We start from the raw sequence: 17,709 nt of genomic DNA, 5'->3' as shown, positions 1-17,709 counted from the left end.
GCTAGGCAAGCGCTCTGCCACTCACTCCATTCCGTTTGCCCCTGTGAGCGCCTCCCCTGCGTTTTGGAAGGCTGAAGATGAATTCCTATGATCCTGGGCACACTGGAAGTTCATGTAGGGAGGATTCAATTGCTGAGCATCTGGAAGCCAGGGTGAGGGTTACACCATCACACAGGGATCTCTGAGACACTGGGCCTTGCGCCATGATCCCCCTGCTGCCTGGCCCAAGAAGAATCTCCTCTCACTTAGAAACTTCTCTCTCTGGTAGTCAAATATGCAAAAGGGGATGGATCCTTGTTATAATTTCTTTAAATAACCTAGAGGTCAAATCAAACTGAGAAACTTCTAGAAGAACATTCTCTAGTTGGGGGAGGGGGGAAGACAGACTGTCAGAAGACGTCAAAGGCATGGGCAAACTCTAAGGCAAGAATGAGTGACACCAACCCTCCAACCATTTAGCTTCCCAGCCTGACCTTAGACCCAGTAACCCTACTCAGGGGAAAAGGGAGGCATCTGATTGAGAACCCTGGTAGCTTGGTACTCTCCAGAGCCATGGTGAAAGCAAAAGCTAATCATTCCTAGGGGATCCCAACATTCAGATCTGGTCAGCTTCAGCTCTTTGTGCTCCTAGCCCTCCACCCCAGGCTTCCTTGTCTCATTCCATTGCATGAGCATCTTTCCACTGCCCGGCTCCTGCAGTTGCCATGGTGGCCTCATCAGCTGCCCCTGGGGGAATAGGCAGACTTCTGGGTTCTTGCTAGTCCAGGACAGCATGGAACCCAGGTATTAACCAAGAAGAACCTTCTTTTGTCACTGTCTTATAATTACAGACAGAGAGAGCAAAACTAGATTTGAGAATAGCCAGCAATGGAAGCAAAGACAAGTGAAATAGTTCTGGCCCGGCTGCTTTATACAGCCATTGGAACTGATGTTTGCACAGGGTTTCAAATAACAGGGAAATGCCTGGCTCAGCAAATCTGAAGTAGATTTAGAAGAAAATGTTCCTCAAAGAAAGAACTTGGGCTGGGCACCACACACTTAGAATCTTAGCTATTCGAGATCAAATTTCTAAAACCTCAAGACTATCTGCAAAACAAACTAAAAGGGTTGGAAAGCACTCAAGTGCAAGGCCTTGAGTTCAATCCCCAGTTGGTGGGAGTGGGGCTGACATCCTGTTAAATTAGGAGATACTGAGTCTCTATCTGCTTTGGAGATTCAGGATACACACTTCAACCTGATAAAGGCACAGTGGAGTCTTCCTGTCAAACCATTGTATCTAGCTTGATTTCACTCCTCATTTTTCTGGCCTGTTGGATTACAGGGTGGTGGTGAGTCACTATGCCTCGTCCCTATCGGGGTGATCACCATGGACCCAATAGATGGCTGGCTCCCCATTCCTCCCCATACTCTCCTGGTCCTTCTCTCTCTATCCCAAAGTATCCCCATGGCCTGGCAAGTGGAGATTTTCCAGAAGAGCCTGTAGGGCTGGTTTGAGTTCTGCCACCTGGCAGAATTGAGACAAAGATGATGTGAAGTTTTGTTCTAAAGAAAATGAATACTTCTTGCACACCAGGGTTTGGTTGTGGAAGACATACATTACCCTTATAAGTTACGGGGAACTCTAGAACAGGACTGAGCCCAAGCCAGGTGCAGTGATTCAAGCTGTTGTCTTAGCTACTTAGAAGGCAGAGATCTGGAGATTCATGCATCTAGGGCAGCTTGGGCGTACAAATTCATGAGACTCCACCATTTCAGCCAGGACTAGCACCATGGCTAGCCACAGTATGCACCAGACATTCCAGTTACATGGATGGACACAGTGGTTCTGCTTGTCATTCCAGTGACACAGGGAAACACAAGTAGAAGGATCATAACCTGACCTGGCTTCAGCACAAAGTAAGACCTTGCCAAGAAAAAAAAGGGGGGGGACTGGAAGAATGGCTCCAGTGCTTGAGTACCTGAGTTCAATCTCCAGTACTCGGGGCAGAGGGGTGGGGGCGGGGAGGAGCACTGGTGGCTCACACCTGTAACCCTAGCTACTCAGGAGGCTGAGATCTGAGGATTATAGCTTGAAGCCAGCCTTGGCAAGAAAGTATATGAGACTATTATCTCCAGTTAACCAGACAAAAACCAGAAATGGAGCTGTGACTTAGCCATACAGCATCATCCTTGAGTTAAAAAAAAAAAAAAAAAAGTTAAAGGCCGGTGGCCAGGCCCTGAGTTCAAGCCTCAATACTGGCATAAAAAGAAGAAAAAAAGGAGGGAAGGAAGGAAGGAAGAAAACTGAGTTCTAGTGTCCTCAATGCATTGGGATCAACAGCTGAGTTTTGTAGACGGACACAGACAGACAGACAGACAGACAGATTCCAGCACCTGCCTTCTCCCTTCAAATGCCCTGTGTTCTGCAGACTGCAGTTAGGAAAGTCTGATCTGAGAGGGGAAAACTGCTGTAGGATGCTGGGTAATTCTTTATGTCCTTCCAGTCTCTACCCATTGCCTCCATACTGCCTAACCCAGAGAGGCTCTGAGTTCTGACCAGCGCACCAAACTCTGACTGTCCAACAACTTCAGATTCCCAAGACCTTGGCCACAGTGAGAGAAGTCATCACTGATTCTAAAGAGCATGACAAGTTCAGTTCTCGCCTGCTGAGCACTGGAGGCGGGGGTGATAGGATCTTCCCCATTTGCCATTCAGGATGTACTGAGGAGGTGACATCATCATCCTGGGTCAGGTTTTTGGCAATGCCAAACCCGAAAGAGCATTCCAGAGCCTGGTGGACAAACGGAGAAGCCTGAGATTCTCTTAGAAGCCCATTAAGCAAAGAGGCGTAAATACTGAGAAGGAGGCTGGGAGGAGTCGGGATGCCTCTGGTTTGCAAATCTTGGTGCTTCCTTGTCCTCATGAATTATGCACACGCACAGCCAGGCAGCGAATCAATAATGCAGGAGGCAGGAGCCTAGGCATGGCCTGGCTTCCAGCTGACCTACTCAGCTGCCAGCTCCAGGGAGAGACGGTGGCCCTCACCCCAGTAAGGCAGATGCATGGAGGAGGGGCTATTGAGGTTGTGCCTGCAGCCTCTGAGACCCTGCTGCCCTGAGAGCCTCTGGCAGTTTGTAAGCTCCATACTTCCTTTTGAACTCTGGGCACTCCGGGCACTGTCATAGCCCTTTTCTTTTTCTTTTTTTTTTCCCCTCAAGGCTAGCACTCTACCACTTGAGCCACAAATCCATTCCTGGCATTTTACGTCATTGGAGATAAGTCTCCTACACTCTCCTGCCTCTGCTGGCTTCATTCTTGGATCCTCATATCTCAGCCTCCTGAGTAGCTAGGATTACAGGCATGCGTTACCAGTGCCAGGCTTTAAGGATTCCTTTTGAGATCTGCATGAAGGAACCATAGGGAACTCGGTGGGTCACAGGAATAGGAATTCCAGGACCGTGTGGTGCCTTCCTTGGCTCTCCTGAAGGCCTGGAGGCTAAGAGTGAGAACGCAGGACAAGCCCAGGTGTTCACTGCGCTTGTGGGTGGGAGTTTCCATCCGAGCAGCTCTCAGACACTGGCCTGGCTTTCCTCTGTCTCTAAGCAGCTTCTAGAAGGCCACCATTCCTCAGGACTGTGTTGAGGCGCCCTCCCCTCCTGCCCCCAGCCTCTTACCCCTACACCCTGGGTCACTTCCTCTCTGGAAATGCCTTTAAGAAGCAGGGTTTGGGCCTCTTCTGCGTGGAGACACCCCAGACGGATCAGAGAGCCTATTTAGTCCTCTTTGCTTCTCAAACAAGCAAGATGGCTGAGAAACAAGATTTCCTAGACATTCTCAGAGCATCACAGTAAACCCTGGAGGATGGAAGAAAGCAAGGAGAAAGAAGGGGAGAAGAACATCCTGGGGGGCGGGCAGTGGGAGGTAAGGCCTGAAAGTCCCTCTCCATGGCTCTGCAGTGGGAGTGGCCCTCTCCTGAGGAAAAAGACTGACAGCTCCCACATTGCTCCAGCCACCAGCAGCCCTGTGCCACAGGGGAAATTGACATCCTTTTACAGATGGGGAGCTGGAGGCCTTCAACCAGGTGAAACAGCCCTTTGTCACTTGTGGGGAGTTCTAGCCCTGCCTTACAGATTCCAAAATGCAAGTCCTCCCTCTAGCCTCCATTTTGGCTTCTGAAATGGGGTTATGTGCCTGGCCAAATGCTACCAGAGAAACTCTCAGGTCACTGAACCAGGCCACGAAGCTGGTCACTGATGGGGTATTATGTGGTAAGGTGTTCTGGTAACAGCAGCCAGGGGACATTTTATCTTAATGAGGATCCCTGAAGTTTCTTCAAATGCCTTTGAAAAGACCCTGCAACACAGCCCAGACGCCAAAGGCGGAAGAGTAATGTGACGATCACAACGCTGGAAAAGTTGCATGCACGACCAATGCCTATGGGAGACAGATCTCTGGACTTTCTTTTCTTTCCTTTTCTTTTTTCTTTGGTCTAATATCTGGACTTAAACTCAATACCTGAGGCTTTTGCTCATTGGTTAGTGCTCTACCAGTGGAGACACACCTCCAATCCTGATCTCTGGGCTTTCTAAGGCATGAGGCTTTCAGAGGCTCTACCTCTGGAAAGATTTGCTTGGACTATGGTTGGGCACTGGGCTCGTTGCTTGGAAGGAATTCATCCAGGTCTGACTGGGTGAATTTTCACTCCCAGTGTTAGTGGCCAAAAGCTTCTTATTGGCTACCCTCAACCTCCAGGGACACAGGTCCCACTCGCTGCTGCCCTCTCCCACCCAGAGCCCACATTCTCCTCACGCCAAAGCCTTCCCCTCCTCTGTAGAGCTTTCCTTTAGTTTGAAGATTATATGACCCAGGAAATCATTTTTTGTCTTTGAGTCCCCAGAGCCCTGTACATAGTAGGAGTTTAAATAAAGTGTGTGAAAGGAAAAGAGGGGCCCCACTTTACACTCCTTCCCCTCCTTCCTGCTCATAGATGCCTTGCCACACCTCAGTGAGTCTGCACTCCCACCAGATGGGAGTCTTCCCCATCTCAGCAAGCCTCTGCTGGCTGGGCCTGCATAAGGTGCACTGGTTACATGGAACAGAAGTGAACCTGAGCGGAGGTGATGTGTTCATGGTCACTTCCCGATTCCTCTAGATGGCTACCAAAGCCTTTGTTAGGAGACTTAGCCAAGTTTCTTTTCCTTCAGGAGGCAAAGCCAAACCCACAGAGGTCCAAACCAGGTACCACAAAGTGGGGTGCACGTAGAGACACTAAGGTAGTTGTTAACTCTTGCACATATGTTGGAGGGTGTACCACAGTGCCTGTTTGTGCAGGTGAGTGGGACAGGGCCCTGCCTTCCATGCACAGGTATGGGGCAAAGCAGACATGGGAAGAGAAGAGAAATCCAGGACTCTGGGCTGCACAGACTCTTAGCCAGTGAATTCTCTGGTCTCAGCACTATGTTTTGCCCCAGTGGAGGGAGAAGGGTGGATGGGCATACCACAGGCACAATGGTGTGCTGCAGACTTTGGGTCGACTACTTCATTGGACACTAACCTTTCCAGATTGATGAGGCACAGAGAGGCTGAGATTGGAACCCAAGTGGACCAGCACTAACCCCATGGCCTTATTCATTCTGCTCCAACTCTCAGGTCCTGAGCTCTTCCCTCCGATCCTCCCTCTCTCCACCCTTCTCTGCCTGCTCTGCCCACTCCCTTTATCTTCTCCGTGCCCAGAGTGAGCAAGAGCTCTTCCCTGCTGTCTCCTTTCCCGCCCCAGCTCTTCCCTCTAGGCAGAAAGAAGGACAGGGGAAGAAGAGACAGGGCCAGCATTACCCACCCCTGTTACACATGGGAGAAACTGAGGCCCCACAAGAGAGTGACTTGCCAACAGAAATGCCTAGTGTGGATCATGGAGCCCTGGGGTGCAGGGGCCCCCCAGGACCCACCCACCCTTGACCCTGTGCCAACAGGCTGAGGGGACAGCTCCCACACGGTCACCCCGTTTGTAGGCCCTTGAACCTTAGCAGTGCACACAGACAGGCCAGAGACCACGTGTGTTTTACTTTATTTCTCTCCATGCCAAGTAATACAGTCACTGATTATGGCAGTGGGGGGAAGGGGAGAGGAAGTGGAGGCAGGAAGAGGGAGGAAGCAGTCTTTCCTCCCTATAGGACCCCCGGGGAGGCTGGGCTGCACCCTCAGCCATGGCACCACCCAAGGATCGCTGTCCCTATCCGCTTTAGCATAGTTTGGGGATGCCTGTGACCTAGGGCTGCTGAAAGTGTCCCTCCGTCCCCCTCCCTGCGGACTGCCTCTGGGAGTCCCAGTGGCATTATAAGTTGCTCTGCTCTTAGCAAAAGAGTGCTCCAGCAGAGCCTTTTCCAGGGCTGTTTGCCAGTGGCTTCACCTAAACGGGGTTCTAGACTGCTCTGTGCTTAAAGTGCAAAATGGTGTGTGTGTGTGTGAAAAAGAAGAGAGAGAGAGAGAGAGAGAGAGAGAGAGAGAGAGAGAGAGAGAGAGAGAGAGAAATACAGAGCCTTGTGCACACACAAGGCTGGAGGGGGAGAAGGCCCGGACACATGCAGCCTTCCCAGGACACAGAGGCTTCCCTCTCTGCCTCATTTTCTCTATATGGGGAACCCTAAGCCCTCCCCTCCCAGATCCTGGAACTGGGGTCCCCAGGACACCACCCACTCATAACCAAGACCCTGAAGTTGGCTGATCTCCTGGACCTCATGGCTCCCTGACCTAGCCTGACCGCCCAAGCCACATGAATACAGTGCTTCAACCCTCCTTACCCATAGCAAATATGGATAACTTTATTGGGGCCTCGCAGATACCATCAATAAACCCAGCCAGTCCATGTTAGGAGTGAGACAGGCTCCCAGTAGAAGCTGACATAGGAATCAAAGAATCCACGAAGACTTCTGCCATCTGGGACTTTTGTTAGAAAGTCACCATTCTGCCATCCCGTGGTGTGTAAAGTACGTGGGTTCAGAGCTAGCCAGTGTCTTCCTCTGCTAGCATGGCTCCCTGCTTCCGTCTATTTATTCTTAACTGTAAAGAAAGAGAACAGTTAAAACAGAACAGAGCGCAGGAAGTTGGGAATTCGATAATTCAAGGGTTCCGTTTTTGCTTTCTACTGGGAAATGGTAGCAGGGATAAGGTAGAGGGCCCACGACCTCTCTGGTTTGGAACTCTTGGTAGAAGTGAACTCCTGCCAATTGAAAGAACTGGGATTCGTTCATCATAACACATCCACCCTATCTAGACTGAGATCTGAGGATCAAGGTTCAAAGCCAGCCTGGGCAGGAAAGTCTTATACTCCAGAAGAATGGCTCCAACTCCCAGCAGTACCTGCCTAGAAGTCAGAGGCTACGAGCTCTAGTCTCAGCTCTGATAGCCCCAGTCCTACCTGGATAGACACATGTGTCCAGAACTAGGAAGAAGCCCCGGTGTGAGGAAGGCCGTGAGTCAGTTTTGTAAAGCCATTCTTCTGGAGTCGAAAGCTCAGCTGTATTCCCTTCCCTACCTCCACCACCAGCCACGGCATCTACCCTCGGGCCTCACCTGCAAAGTTGACAGTGACAGCCACAATGATGATTGCAATCCCCAAAATGATGAAAGTGATGCTGAGCAGCCGGGCCAGGCGGCCCAGCCTCCGAGCCCCGTCCATGTCCCCCTGCTGCACGCTGCTCCGAGACTGCGGAGAGAGGATGGCAGAGATCTCAGGAAGGCTGTCCACCAGCCCCACAACTGTGGTGGTCCTGCAGTGGCCTATGTGGACTCCCAGACACCCATTGCCACCCACATTTTAGCAGCTTTGTCCTGGAGAGGTGGCCTGTGCCTCTGTATGGACCCCTGACCAAGCATGGTCCTGGGTGGCAAGGGAAAGCTGCAATCAGAACCAAACAATGCAGAACAGTTCCTCTCAGGATAGTTCCTGGGTATCTTGGTGGGGAGTGTATCTGCCAGGGTGGCCCTAGGACCCTGCCTGCTATGTCTAGGGTCACCTGCGGGACCAGGGCTGGCCCAGGACCCCAGAATCCTCACCCTAGAATTCCTTTGTTCCTCTCTGGCTTTGTGGACTCTCCCCAGCCCTTTGTGGACAGGCACAGACAAGAGTCTACTGAAGTGCAGCACTCCAGACCAGCCGTTCAGTTACTTTGGGTTCTTATAGATTCCTGAGTGCTGCTTGGAAATGTAGGTAAGTACCTGATGATGATGATGATGATGATGATGATGATGATGATGATGATGATGGTGATGATGGTGATGATGATGATTACTCACTGAACTCTTGCTTTTTCCCAGGAAGCTGGCTAAGGCCTAAACTTACTGATCTCATTTGGTCTCACCCCAGGAGACTGGCAGAGCTTCTAGACCATTGCCTCCCAGAGGAAACGGTTGAGGTTTGGGTCTGTGACCTTGCTCTCTCTGCTCTCTTAACACAAGGGCCTCCACAGTCAGGGGCCCATCCCCATCACAGTTCAGACTTCTAACCAACCCTCGTTCATTCCAAGCAACTCACAGGACAGTGCCACATCTTATTTTTTTCTACCAGTTCTGGCACTTGAAATGAGGACCTGGGCACTATCCCTGAGCTTTTTTTTTTTTTTTTTTTTTGCTTAAGGCTAGCTAGCACCCTAACACTTGAGCCACAGCTCCACTTCTGGCTTTTTTTTTTCTTGTTGTTCTTTATATGGTACTGAGGAATCGAACCCAGGGCTTCATGCATGCTAGGCAATCAGTCTACCATTAAGTCCCATTCCCAGCCCTCCCACTTCCAGTTAACCAGCAAAAAGCTGGTGGTGAAGCTGTGGCTGTGACTAGAGCCATAGCCTTGAGCAAAAAACAAAGGGACAGCATTCAAGTCCTGAGCTTAAGCCCCAGGACTGGCACTAATAATTATTATTAATAATAATAATAACCAGACCGGTGTTGGGTGCAGCTGAGGCAGACTTGCCTGCTCATTGTCTTTATGACTCTCAGGTGAGCTGTTTCCAATCCTCTTCTACTCTTTTCCACAACTCTGGGTCCCAGCTGATTGGAATTGCACCGGCTGTGAGCCCCAGCCCCCACACACCTTTGCACTTTCCAGTATTCGTGCTTCCCCCAAACACCCCCTGGCCACTGCAGCCCATCCTTCCAGAGCAGGTCTACAGGCAGGGCTGTGAAGACCATCGGTTGGTAAGTGGGGTGTTGGAGAAAAGAAACTTGTCAAGGGGACTGAGGAGAGGCCAGAGAGCAGGAAGAATGGGGTCCAGGATATCCAAGATGGAAAGTGTGGAAGAATGTGGGGCCCATGTGGCTTCTGGAGGAGGAAGCCAGCACTGGTGGGAGCACAGAGGGGAGCTGGGGGAAGAGATCTCAGAGCGGTCCTGGGGAGAGAGCCAGGTGCAGGTGAGCAGGAATGAACAAGTCTAGCAGCAGGAGACACAGCTCTTAGAAGCTTCGCCACGCATCCAGGGCAATGGAGAAACCCTTCTGGGCAACATCTGAGTGGGTCAAATGAAAGAGGACTTTTTTCAAGATGGAAGAGGGAAGATCTAGCAAAGAGGTAGAGGGTAAGAAGCAAGTACTGGTGCTACTCATTATGTCCCAGGCAGCAGAGAGAAGCTGTGGTTTGGCCTAGGATCCAGGGATGGACTGTGGACAGAGGAGGGGAGCTCCTGCCTCTGGGGCCTGGAGGAACATTGATTGGCACAGGTAAGACATGGACTTCTATCCTTTGAACTTAGCCAATGGAATGTTCAAAGTAAATAGAGGATTCATGAGAGAAGTAAAATTAAGCCCAGCACTGGTAGCTCACAACTGTAGTCATCCTAGCTACTCAGGACTGAATCTGAGATCTGAGGTCCAGGATCAAAGCCAGCGGGGACTCTTATCTCCAGTTAGCTAGCAGCCACAAGTAGGGGCCAGGAGTTTGACCTAGTGGTATAGAGTACTTGCCTAGCATGTACAAAGACCCGGGTTCAATTCCTCGATACCACATATATAGAAAAAAGCTGGAAGTGGCTCTGAGGCTCAAGTGGTAGAGCTCTAGCCTTGAGAAAGTCCAAGGATAGTGCTTAGGCCCTGAGTTCAAGCCCCACAATTAGCAAACAAAAAGCCACAAGTAGAGGTATGGCTTAAGTAGCAGAGTGTCATTCTTGACCAAAAAAAAAAGCTAAAAGAGGCTCTGAGTTCCAGCTCCAGTACTGCCACAAAAGAAGGAGGAAAGGGAAGGAAGAAGAAAGAAAAGAAAAGTAAAAAGAAACAAGAGCCAAGGGACTCCTTCCTCAGCTGTAAACACACAGGCATAGGGTCAGGAGCAGAATTTGAAACAAGCTCTGTTCCCCAGCTTTAGAGAAATGCCTGTACATGCAATACAGATTCAGGACCATGGACAGGAGTATGTGCTTGGGTAGGAGAGACACATTGAGCAACCCTACGTCCAACTCCTCCTTCATCTACAGAGCCATACATTCAAACCTTTCATCTCACATGTACCTTTGGGCCTCAGAGACATCACTGAATGTTCAGCCAACACCGGTGGTGGTTGGGGCTCAGCCTACTTGTTCCATGAATGGATGATTGGGTAAAAACAAACAACAAAAAAAACTGCTGTGTCTACCACACATTTAGTTATTAGGATACCAAAAAAAAAAAAGTGCCTCAGGAAGGAAATGTCAAAGCCACTCAATGTCTGTGACACCCTTTCATGCTTTGTAGTGACAACCCCCAGAAAACACACTGGGCAGCCTCCCGCAAAACCAGGCAGGACTGGGCAGCCCCCCCTGTAGTGAGGACTGAGACTCAGGCCACACTGGCTAAAGTCCAAGTTTCCTGCCCCATGAAGGATTTTTCCCCCTCATAGAATAATCTGCACAACTTTATTCCCATTAGTAACCACAGTGATCATTTCCATTTATTATGTGTTTACTATGAAGCAGTCTTGGGCCCTAGGTCTCAGCCAGTGCTCTTGCCTTCCACAACCTGGGGACACGAGGTCACTGCAATAACCCAGCAGACTTAGCTGCCAAGTTGTTTCTGTTTTTGTAAAAATGATTCACCTGTTCGACCACCTGCACGGGGTTATGACCACCTGCGTGTGGTTTCACTCTTGTAGTTATTGACTGTAGGCATCGTGAGGTGATGTCATATGGTGACTTCACCTGTGTGAGGTGTTGACCCCGGGGCCAGGAGTTTGGCCTAGTGGTAGAGTGCCTGCCTAGCATGCACGAAGACCCGGGTTCGATTCCTCGGCACCACATACATAGAAAAAAGCCAGAGGTGGTGCTGAGGCTCAAGTGGTAGAGCTCTAGCCTTGAGAAAGTCCAAGGACAGTGCTCAGGCCCTGAGCTCAAGCCCAGGACTGGCAAAAAAAAAAAAAAAAAAAAAAAAGCGCTCAGCCCCATTGAAGGTTGCAGCTGCTCTCTATCAGCCTGAAGGTGGAGAGTAGCCGCTGCGCTGCTATTAAACTGACTCCTAGCTCCGTTCACTGAGTACTGATGACTATTGCTAGGGGATTCAGGGCCCCTTGGAGTGGCTGGGATATTACAGTCATAAGCTGACTACCTTTTCTCTGGCTATTTCTACCTGTATCTGGCCTCATGGTCTCCCCTTTTCAGGGAGTCATCCCCTAGTCAGCATCTCCCCCTTTTTCTAGGCCTTTCCATGCCTGAGATCATGTTAGGCCAAAGGTCCTCCTTTTCCTCTGGCTTTTGTCTGTTTTCTCTCTCTTCAGCCTCACTGTCCTGGGTATGTCCCCCTCCCCTATTTTCTAGTTGTTGGGTTTTTTTTTCCACCTCCCAATCTCTTTTTAAAAAAGAACCTTTACTGAAGCCTAGCACCAGTGGCTACTGGTGCTAGCCTAGCTACTCAGGAGGCTGAGATCTGAGGATCACTGTTCAAAGCCAGCCTAGTCAAGAAAGGCAGTGAGACTCTTCTCTCCAATTAACTAGAAAATCAGAAGTGGAATTGTGATTCAACATGGTAGAACACTAGTCTTGAACCAAAAAAAAGCTGAGGGACAGTGCCCAGGTTCAAGCCCCACACTGACTTTTAAAAAAAGAACATTTTCTGGTTGGCAGGCTTAGCTGCCAAATTGTTTTTGTAAAAATGCTTCACCTGTACGACCACCTGCAAGTAGTTATGACCACCTGCGTGTGGTTTCATCCTGTGGTTATTGACTGGACACCGTGAGGTGATGTCCTATGGTGACTTCCACCTGCACGTGGTGTTTACCTTTAAAAGCTCAGCTCCACGGAAAGTCAGGACTGCTCTCTATCAGCCCAAAGGTGGAGAGTGGCTGCTGCGCTGTTATTAAACTACCCCTATTCACTGAGTACTGGTGACAGAACCCCCCAAAGTGGCTGGGATATTACAGGAGGTGTGGCTCAGGTGGTAGAGTGCCAGAGAATGGGTATAAACCAGCATCAGATAGTGAGTTCAAGTCTTTGTCTCAAACACACACAAAAAAGCTACTTCTCCATCTACTTTTCTGTGCCTACTTCATCAATATTTTAGATACCAGAGCTCCAGTAGGGACCTAATATTTTTGAGTTGGACAGCTAGGAATCTGAAGCAAGCGTCCCATCTCTCCATAGCAAGTAGCCTGTCCCAACCCTTCCTTTTGAGCCCATCCCTGTGCTCAGGCTTCTATCACTTTTGTCTGGGCTTGGGGTCTCCCTGATGTCCATTCCCATAGTGAGGCTGATTTTTAATTGATTTTTGGTTTTAAAATATAGACTGATCACCCTGCCTTGGTTAAATCTCTCCAGGGGCTCCTCACAGCCACTAGAATAAAATAAAATTCCAGCTGGGACACCAGTGGCTTACACCTGTGTAATCCTAGCTATTCAGGAAATTGAGAGCTGAGGGTTGTGGTTCCAAGCCATTCCAGACAGAAAATCTTTGAGGGTTGTTGTTGTTGTTTATCTCCAACTAACCAAGAAAGTCTGAAGGGGAAGTGTGACGCAAGTTGTAGAGCACTAACTTTGACCAAAAAAGCTGAGTGCAAGACCCTGAGTTCAAGCCCTAGTACTAGGCACAGTCATTGTTGGGGGCCTATGTATCTTCTACTCAGTTCTCTCAAAGCAAGCAACTTGCCATTCAAGTAGACCAAATGAATGATCCAGCAGTGTAACCAACCATTAGGGAGTTTCCATAACCATACCCGCCACCCCATAGCCTGGCCTGGCCTCAGTACCAAGTGCCAGGCTCAGCCCCATTCAGCCTCTTCACTCACTAACCACAAATAGAAATCTGACCACAGTCCTAACCTTGCCATGGGCTTGCTGCCACAGGAATAAAGCTTTAAAACACTATGTAAGTGAAAGTGGACAGTCACAAAGGACCATAAGATATGTGAATCCATTTATACTGTGTTCAGAATAGGCAAGTCGACAGACAAAGACTTGTGTTTACCTACAACTGCAAGAGATTAGAGATGGAAAGTCATGTGCAGAGTTCCTTCTGAAAGGGAGGAAGATGTTCTCCAATGAATTGTGGTTAAATTGTAGCTGTCTGAGTACACTGAATTACCATTCTGCTTTATTTAAAAAGAAAGAACTCCTACTGGATGTGGTAGCCAAGACCTATAATCCTAGCTACTCACGAGGCTGAGATCTGGAGGATCTCAGTTGGAGGCCAGCCCATGCAAAAAAATCAATAAGGTCCCCATCTCTATCAGTAGCTAGGTACTGTAGCACACATTTGTCAAGGGAAGCGTTAGTAGGAAGATTACAATCTGGGTTGGCCCAGGCATAAACCGAAGACCCTATTCAAAAAATAATGAAAACACAAAAGGCTGGGAGTGTAGCTTGAATGGTAGAGCACCTGCCTAGCACTTGTAGGTTCCTGAGTTCAAAACTCAGTGTTGATCAGTAATGGTACCATGTGCAACATGGATGGAACTGGAGATTATTATGTGAACTGAAATAAAAACCAGGTACAGAGAGACAAGTGCCCTCATGATGTGATTCATGTGTGAAGTCTAAGCAAGCCGATCTCAGAGAAGCTGAGACTAGAAAGTTGGTCTCCGAAGAGCAGGGAATGTAGGAGAGTTGATTAGTGGGTGCAAAGTCACAGAGGGACACAGTAAGACAAATACAGGTAACTAAAAGGTACTGTATAAAACAGAAAGCTTCTGTTTAACTGATTTAAACATACCATGACATATACATATTGAAATATTACATGACACCCACTAGAATATATAATCTATGCTTTTATGTATAAGATTAAAATAATGTTTAAACCCATTGAACCTTACTCCTCAGATAGGTCAGTTGTGTAAACTGTGAATTATATCTCAATAAAGCTATCTTTAAAACACTATGAGCCAGGTGGTGCATGCCTGTAATCTCAGCACTCTGAGGCTGAGGCAGGAGTATCCCAAGTTGGAGGGCAGCCTGGCCTCTATAGCTTCTTCCTCACTGATATAAAGAACAAAGAAGAAAAAAAACCCTGCTCTTCTAGTGCTTGGAAAGGTGAGGCAGGAAGATCACAAGTTCTAGATTTACCTAGGCTAAGTGAGATCCTATTTCAGGGGAAAAAAATGAAATAAAAGTAATCCTACAAGGGCTTCCCATCCCCCATAAGGGACACTCCAGCTGCACTTAGCCACTATGACTTCAGCACTTAATGCCGGGTGCTGTTCTTAAGTACTTTATGAGCTCATCTCATTTCACCCTCATAGCTGTCTGATGTGGTTGTCACTCTCATGCCCATTGTGCAGATGAGTAAACTGGGAGGAGTTTGACTTGCCCAAGATGACAGGATTCCCTTGAGTTCTATCTAGAATGGGCACTAATTGTAATATGGTCACAAGGATCTGTTCACATGGTTCTCTGCTTGGCCCACAGGCTCCTGGGACTTGGCTGTGGTATCTGGTGTCATACTGGGTTCCAGGATCTTGGTCTTGGAGCCCAGTTCCTATCCAGCCCAAGCCACAAACCTGTCCCACTTCTACCCCTACTGTGACAAATTCTAGAATATGTTTTCTCCCAAGCCCTTGTGTGATCTCCTTCCCCAGAGCCCATCTTCCCACCAGGGACCTCCCCCTGTCACCAAGAGCTTCTCTCTGCCCAGAGGCAGTGGCTGCATCTGAGGGATTGGGTCTGCCCCCCCCACCTCCCCCGCCCCCTGCCCTGCCCTGGCTGCTCCAAAATGTGGCAGCAGCAGCACAGGAAGTTCAGAAGAGGCCTGTACTTTAAGCCAAACCCTTGTACATCAAAAACAGCGATGCCCTAGAAGCCAGGACTGATCTGACAGGAGCAGAGGAGCCTCTCCCTGGATGGAGATTGGGCCTCCATGATGGAGCCAGAGATATTGGAAGACACACGGCTTTCCCGGAGGGCCAGCCAGAGGGACCGCAGCTCCTAGGGGCTCAGTGACAGATGACTGGGCACACAGCGTTGTACCATTCATTCCTGGGGCCCTGATCAGCCTGGGAGAAGCAGCAACTTCTAGTTCTGAAAGTCATCACCACACCCAGCCTCTCCCCCAACCTTCTTAGCCCTCCATTGTCACTTGCCACCATCTACTGGCATTTTTGTGGGATTTTTCTGTAAGTAGCGCTCCCCCAAATGGCTTGGCTGAGGCGATGAATTGGGAGCCCTTTGGAAGTGAAAATTTCCCCTTCACACCCTTCTTGGCCATTTGGGCAAAACCCTCTGATTCCCAAAATGTTCACTCATGTCCAGTCACCCAGGGCTTTGATCAAATGGCAAGGCAGTTGCTTAGAAATGAGCTGGCAGAGGCTGGTAGAATGCCCAGGTGGCCCAGGGGACTGGCTCTCCTCTGCTGTGTCTTGGGGCCCCGGGACCTTCTTTGGATGCAGTTTTTGCAGACACCGAGTTCTACTGAGGAGAAGCTCTGCTGAGGACATCCTCCCTTTTCAAAGTAGACAACCCCCCGCAACTTGGCTGTATTTCTGTCCTGATGTCTCTAGCTGTAGGTAGTTCTTAGAGGCCCTCTCCCCAGCAGGGATGGGGTAAAGTCAGAAGATGATGGCCAGGACAGAAGAAAGAGACACAGAAGTTTTCCCTCCTTCAGCCTCTCTTAAAGAGAAATGAGGAGGGGTCTCCTGCCAAGCCCCCTTTGCTCAGTGCCTTGCTAGCTTGTTAAGTACCTGCCTGCCCATTCCTCAAGCCCAGATCCTGTCCCCCCAACAGAGTACTTACCATTATAGAAAAGATGAGGGGGATGAGGTTGAGGGGCCAGACGGGGCAGAAACAAGAGGCGATGGCGAGGATCAGGTAATCTTTAGGGGCTTCTTGGTCCTGGGCATAGGAGGTGGTGATGATGGAGGATGCCCGCCTTGAGCTGACCTGGGAAGGGGAGCCGGGGTGTGAGGTCTCCCGCTGCACCTCCGAGATCACCTTGAAAGGCAAGCTGTGGCCATTCTGCTCCAGATCCAGAGCGCCCGACAGAGACTTGGACAGATTCAGGGCTGTGTCCCCCTTGTCCTCCACCTTGGTAAGAAGCTTCTCCATCTCAGGCAGGTCCAATGGTGAGGTGGAGCCCCGCTCCTGTGACCGGGGAAACTGAGGCTGCACTGGATTGGCCATGTTGAACCAGGTCTTAGGCTCTCAGCTTGTACAGGGTCTTCAGAGAGACCCCAGCCCACACAGCAACGTTGGGAAGAGGGTTGCCTCCAGGGAAGGAGCAGAAGTGTCACCCCCGAGGGAACCAAGAGGCTTAGAGGGGCATCTCAAGGCCAGCTGAGTTGGGAAGCCCCAGGCCTGCTGCCTCCCCGCTGCCAAAGCAGGAGCCTCCAGCTCTGTTCAAGTTTGAGGCCAACTTTGCTGGCGCTGCTGACGGCACAGATGGGCGGAGAAGCAATGGAAAGTCCGGAGAGCAGAGTGAAGGCTCCTTTCCAGAGTATGGCTTAGGCTGAGACACAGAGGCTTGTGTATGTGTGTGTGTGTGGCAAGAGAGAGAGGGAAGGAGGGAGGGAGGGAGAGGGGGAGAGAGAGAGAGAGAGAGAGAGAGAGAGAGAGAGAGAGAGAGAGAGAGAGAGAGAGAGAGCGCCTCCCTCCCTCTGACCTCCTTGGAGATGCCTTTTCTTTTCAATTCCCCTCTCCCCAGAGAACCACCCTGGCAGCATTCTGCCTCTGCCCTAGCCCAGCCCTCAGGGACTCGAGCCAGCCTCTGGTTTCCAGCACTGGCTCCTCTGGGCCAGGGGTACTGGATGGAGGAAAAGGACTGAGCAAAGAGACATGTGCCTCTGCTTCTTTCCTACTAAGCCGAGGGTGTTTTTTTGTTTTGTTTTGCATCATCATGGCTTCTGGGAAATGTTGGACCCACCTACCATCTACCCAGATCTTGACCCTCAACTGCTAGAGGCCAAAGTTTACCTCTTGGCTCAGGAGGGAAGAAGAAATATGGATATCACATGGCCCCAGCCTTGTCTGTGCTTCCAAGCACCTCATCAAGGGCTGAGGAGGGGTCTTTAGGCACACAGAGGCTTTCTCAACACATTCAGGAGAGTGGATGTGCTGGCTCCTAAGTGCCTTGGATTCTAGCTGTCTTTCCTCTCATTCTATATTTATTCTCTCTTGCTTATGTTTTTGTCCTGTATTTTTGCCGCCTCTACATCTTTTGCTCTCTATCCCTCACCTCTCTCCTTACCTTGCTTTAAGAGTCCCCTGGAGGCAACAGGGGTGGATGGGTGGCATGAGCAGTTGTGTGGTTTGGTGGAAGTGTATGAAATTATTTAAAATTCTAAGGACAGCTGGCAT

The 17,709-nt window shown here is 49.8% G+C and overlaps 1 protein-coding gene across 1 annotated transcript; it reads right to left on the bottom strand.

Annotated features, from left to right (window-relative positions):
- Positions 1-6,773: 6,773 nt before the first annotated feature.
- Positions 6,774-16,927, bottom strand: Trarg1 (trafficking regulator of GLUT4 (SLC2A4) 1). Its single transcript, XM_090350506.1, has 3 exons — positions 16,150-16,927; positions 7,550-7,682; positions 6,774-7,036 (listed from the first exon to the last, which is right to left on the bottom strand). Exons 1-3 carry the CDS (start codon positions 16,534-16,536, stop codon positions 7,023-7,025), a joined length of 534 nt encoding a protein of 177 aa, XP_090206632.1. The 5' UTR covers positions 16,537-16,927; the 3' UTR covers positions 6,774-7,022.
- Between the last annotated feature and the right edge of the window lie 782 nt (positions 16,928-17,709).

This window comes from Megascapheus bottae, chromosome 17 (assembly GCF_031878675.1).
Source record: "Megascapheus bottae isolate mThoBot1 chromosome 17, mThoBot2.hap1, whole genome shotgun sequence".
In the NCBI taxonomy this organism is placed as follows: Eukaryota; Metazoa; Chordata; class Mammalia; order Rodentia; family Geomyidae; genus Megascapheus; species Megascapheus bottae.
This window is presented reverse-complemented; position numbering and strand designations above follow the sequence as displayed.

Coding starts and splice junctions, on each gene's coding strand:
- Trarg1 (XM_090350506.1), bottom strand. CDS start 16,536: ATGGCCAATCCAGTGCAGCCTCAGTTTCCCCGGTCACAGGAGCGGGGC. Junction 7,683..16,149: donor CCCTCATCTTTTCTATAATG/GTAAGTACTCTG, acceptor CTCTCTCCGCAG/TCTCGGAGCAGCGTGCAGCA.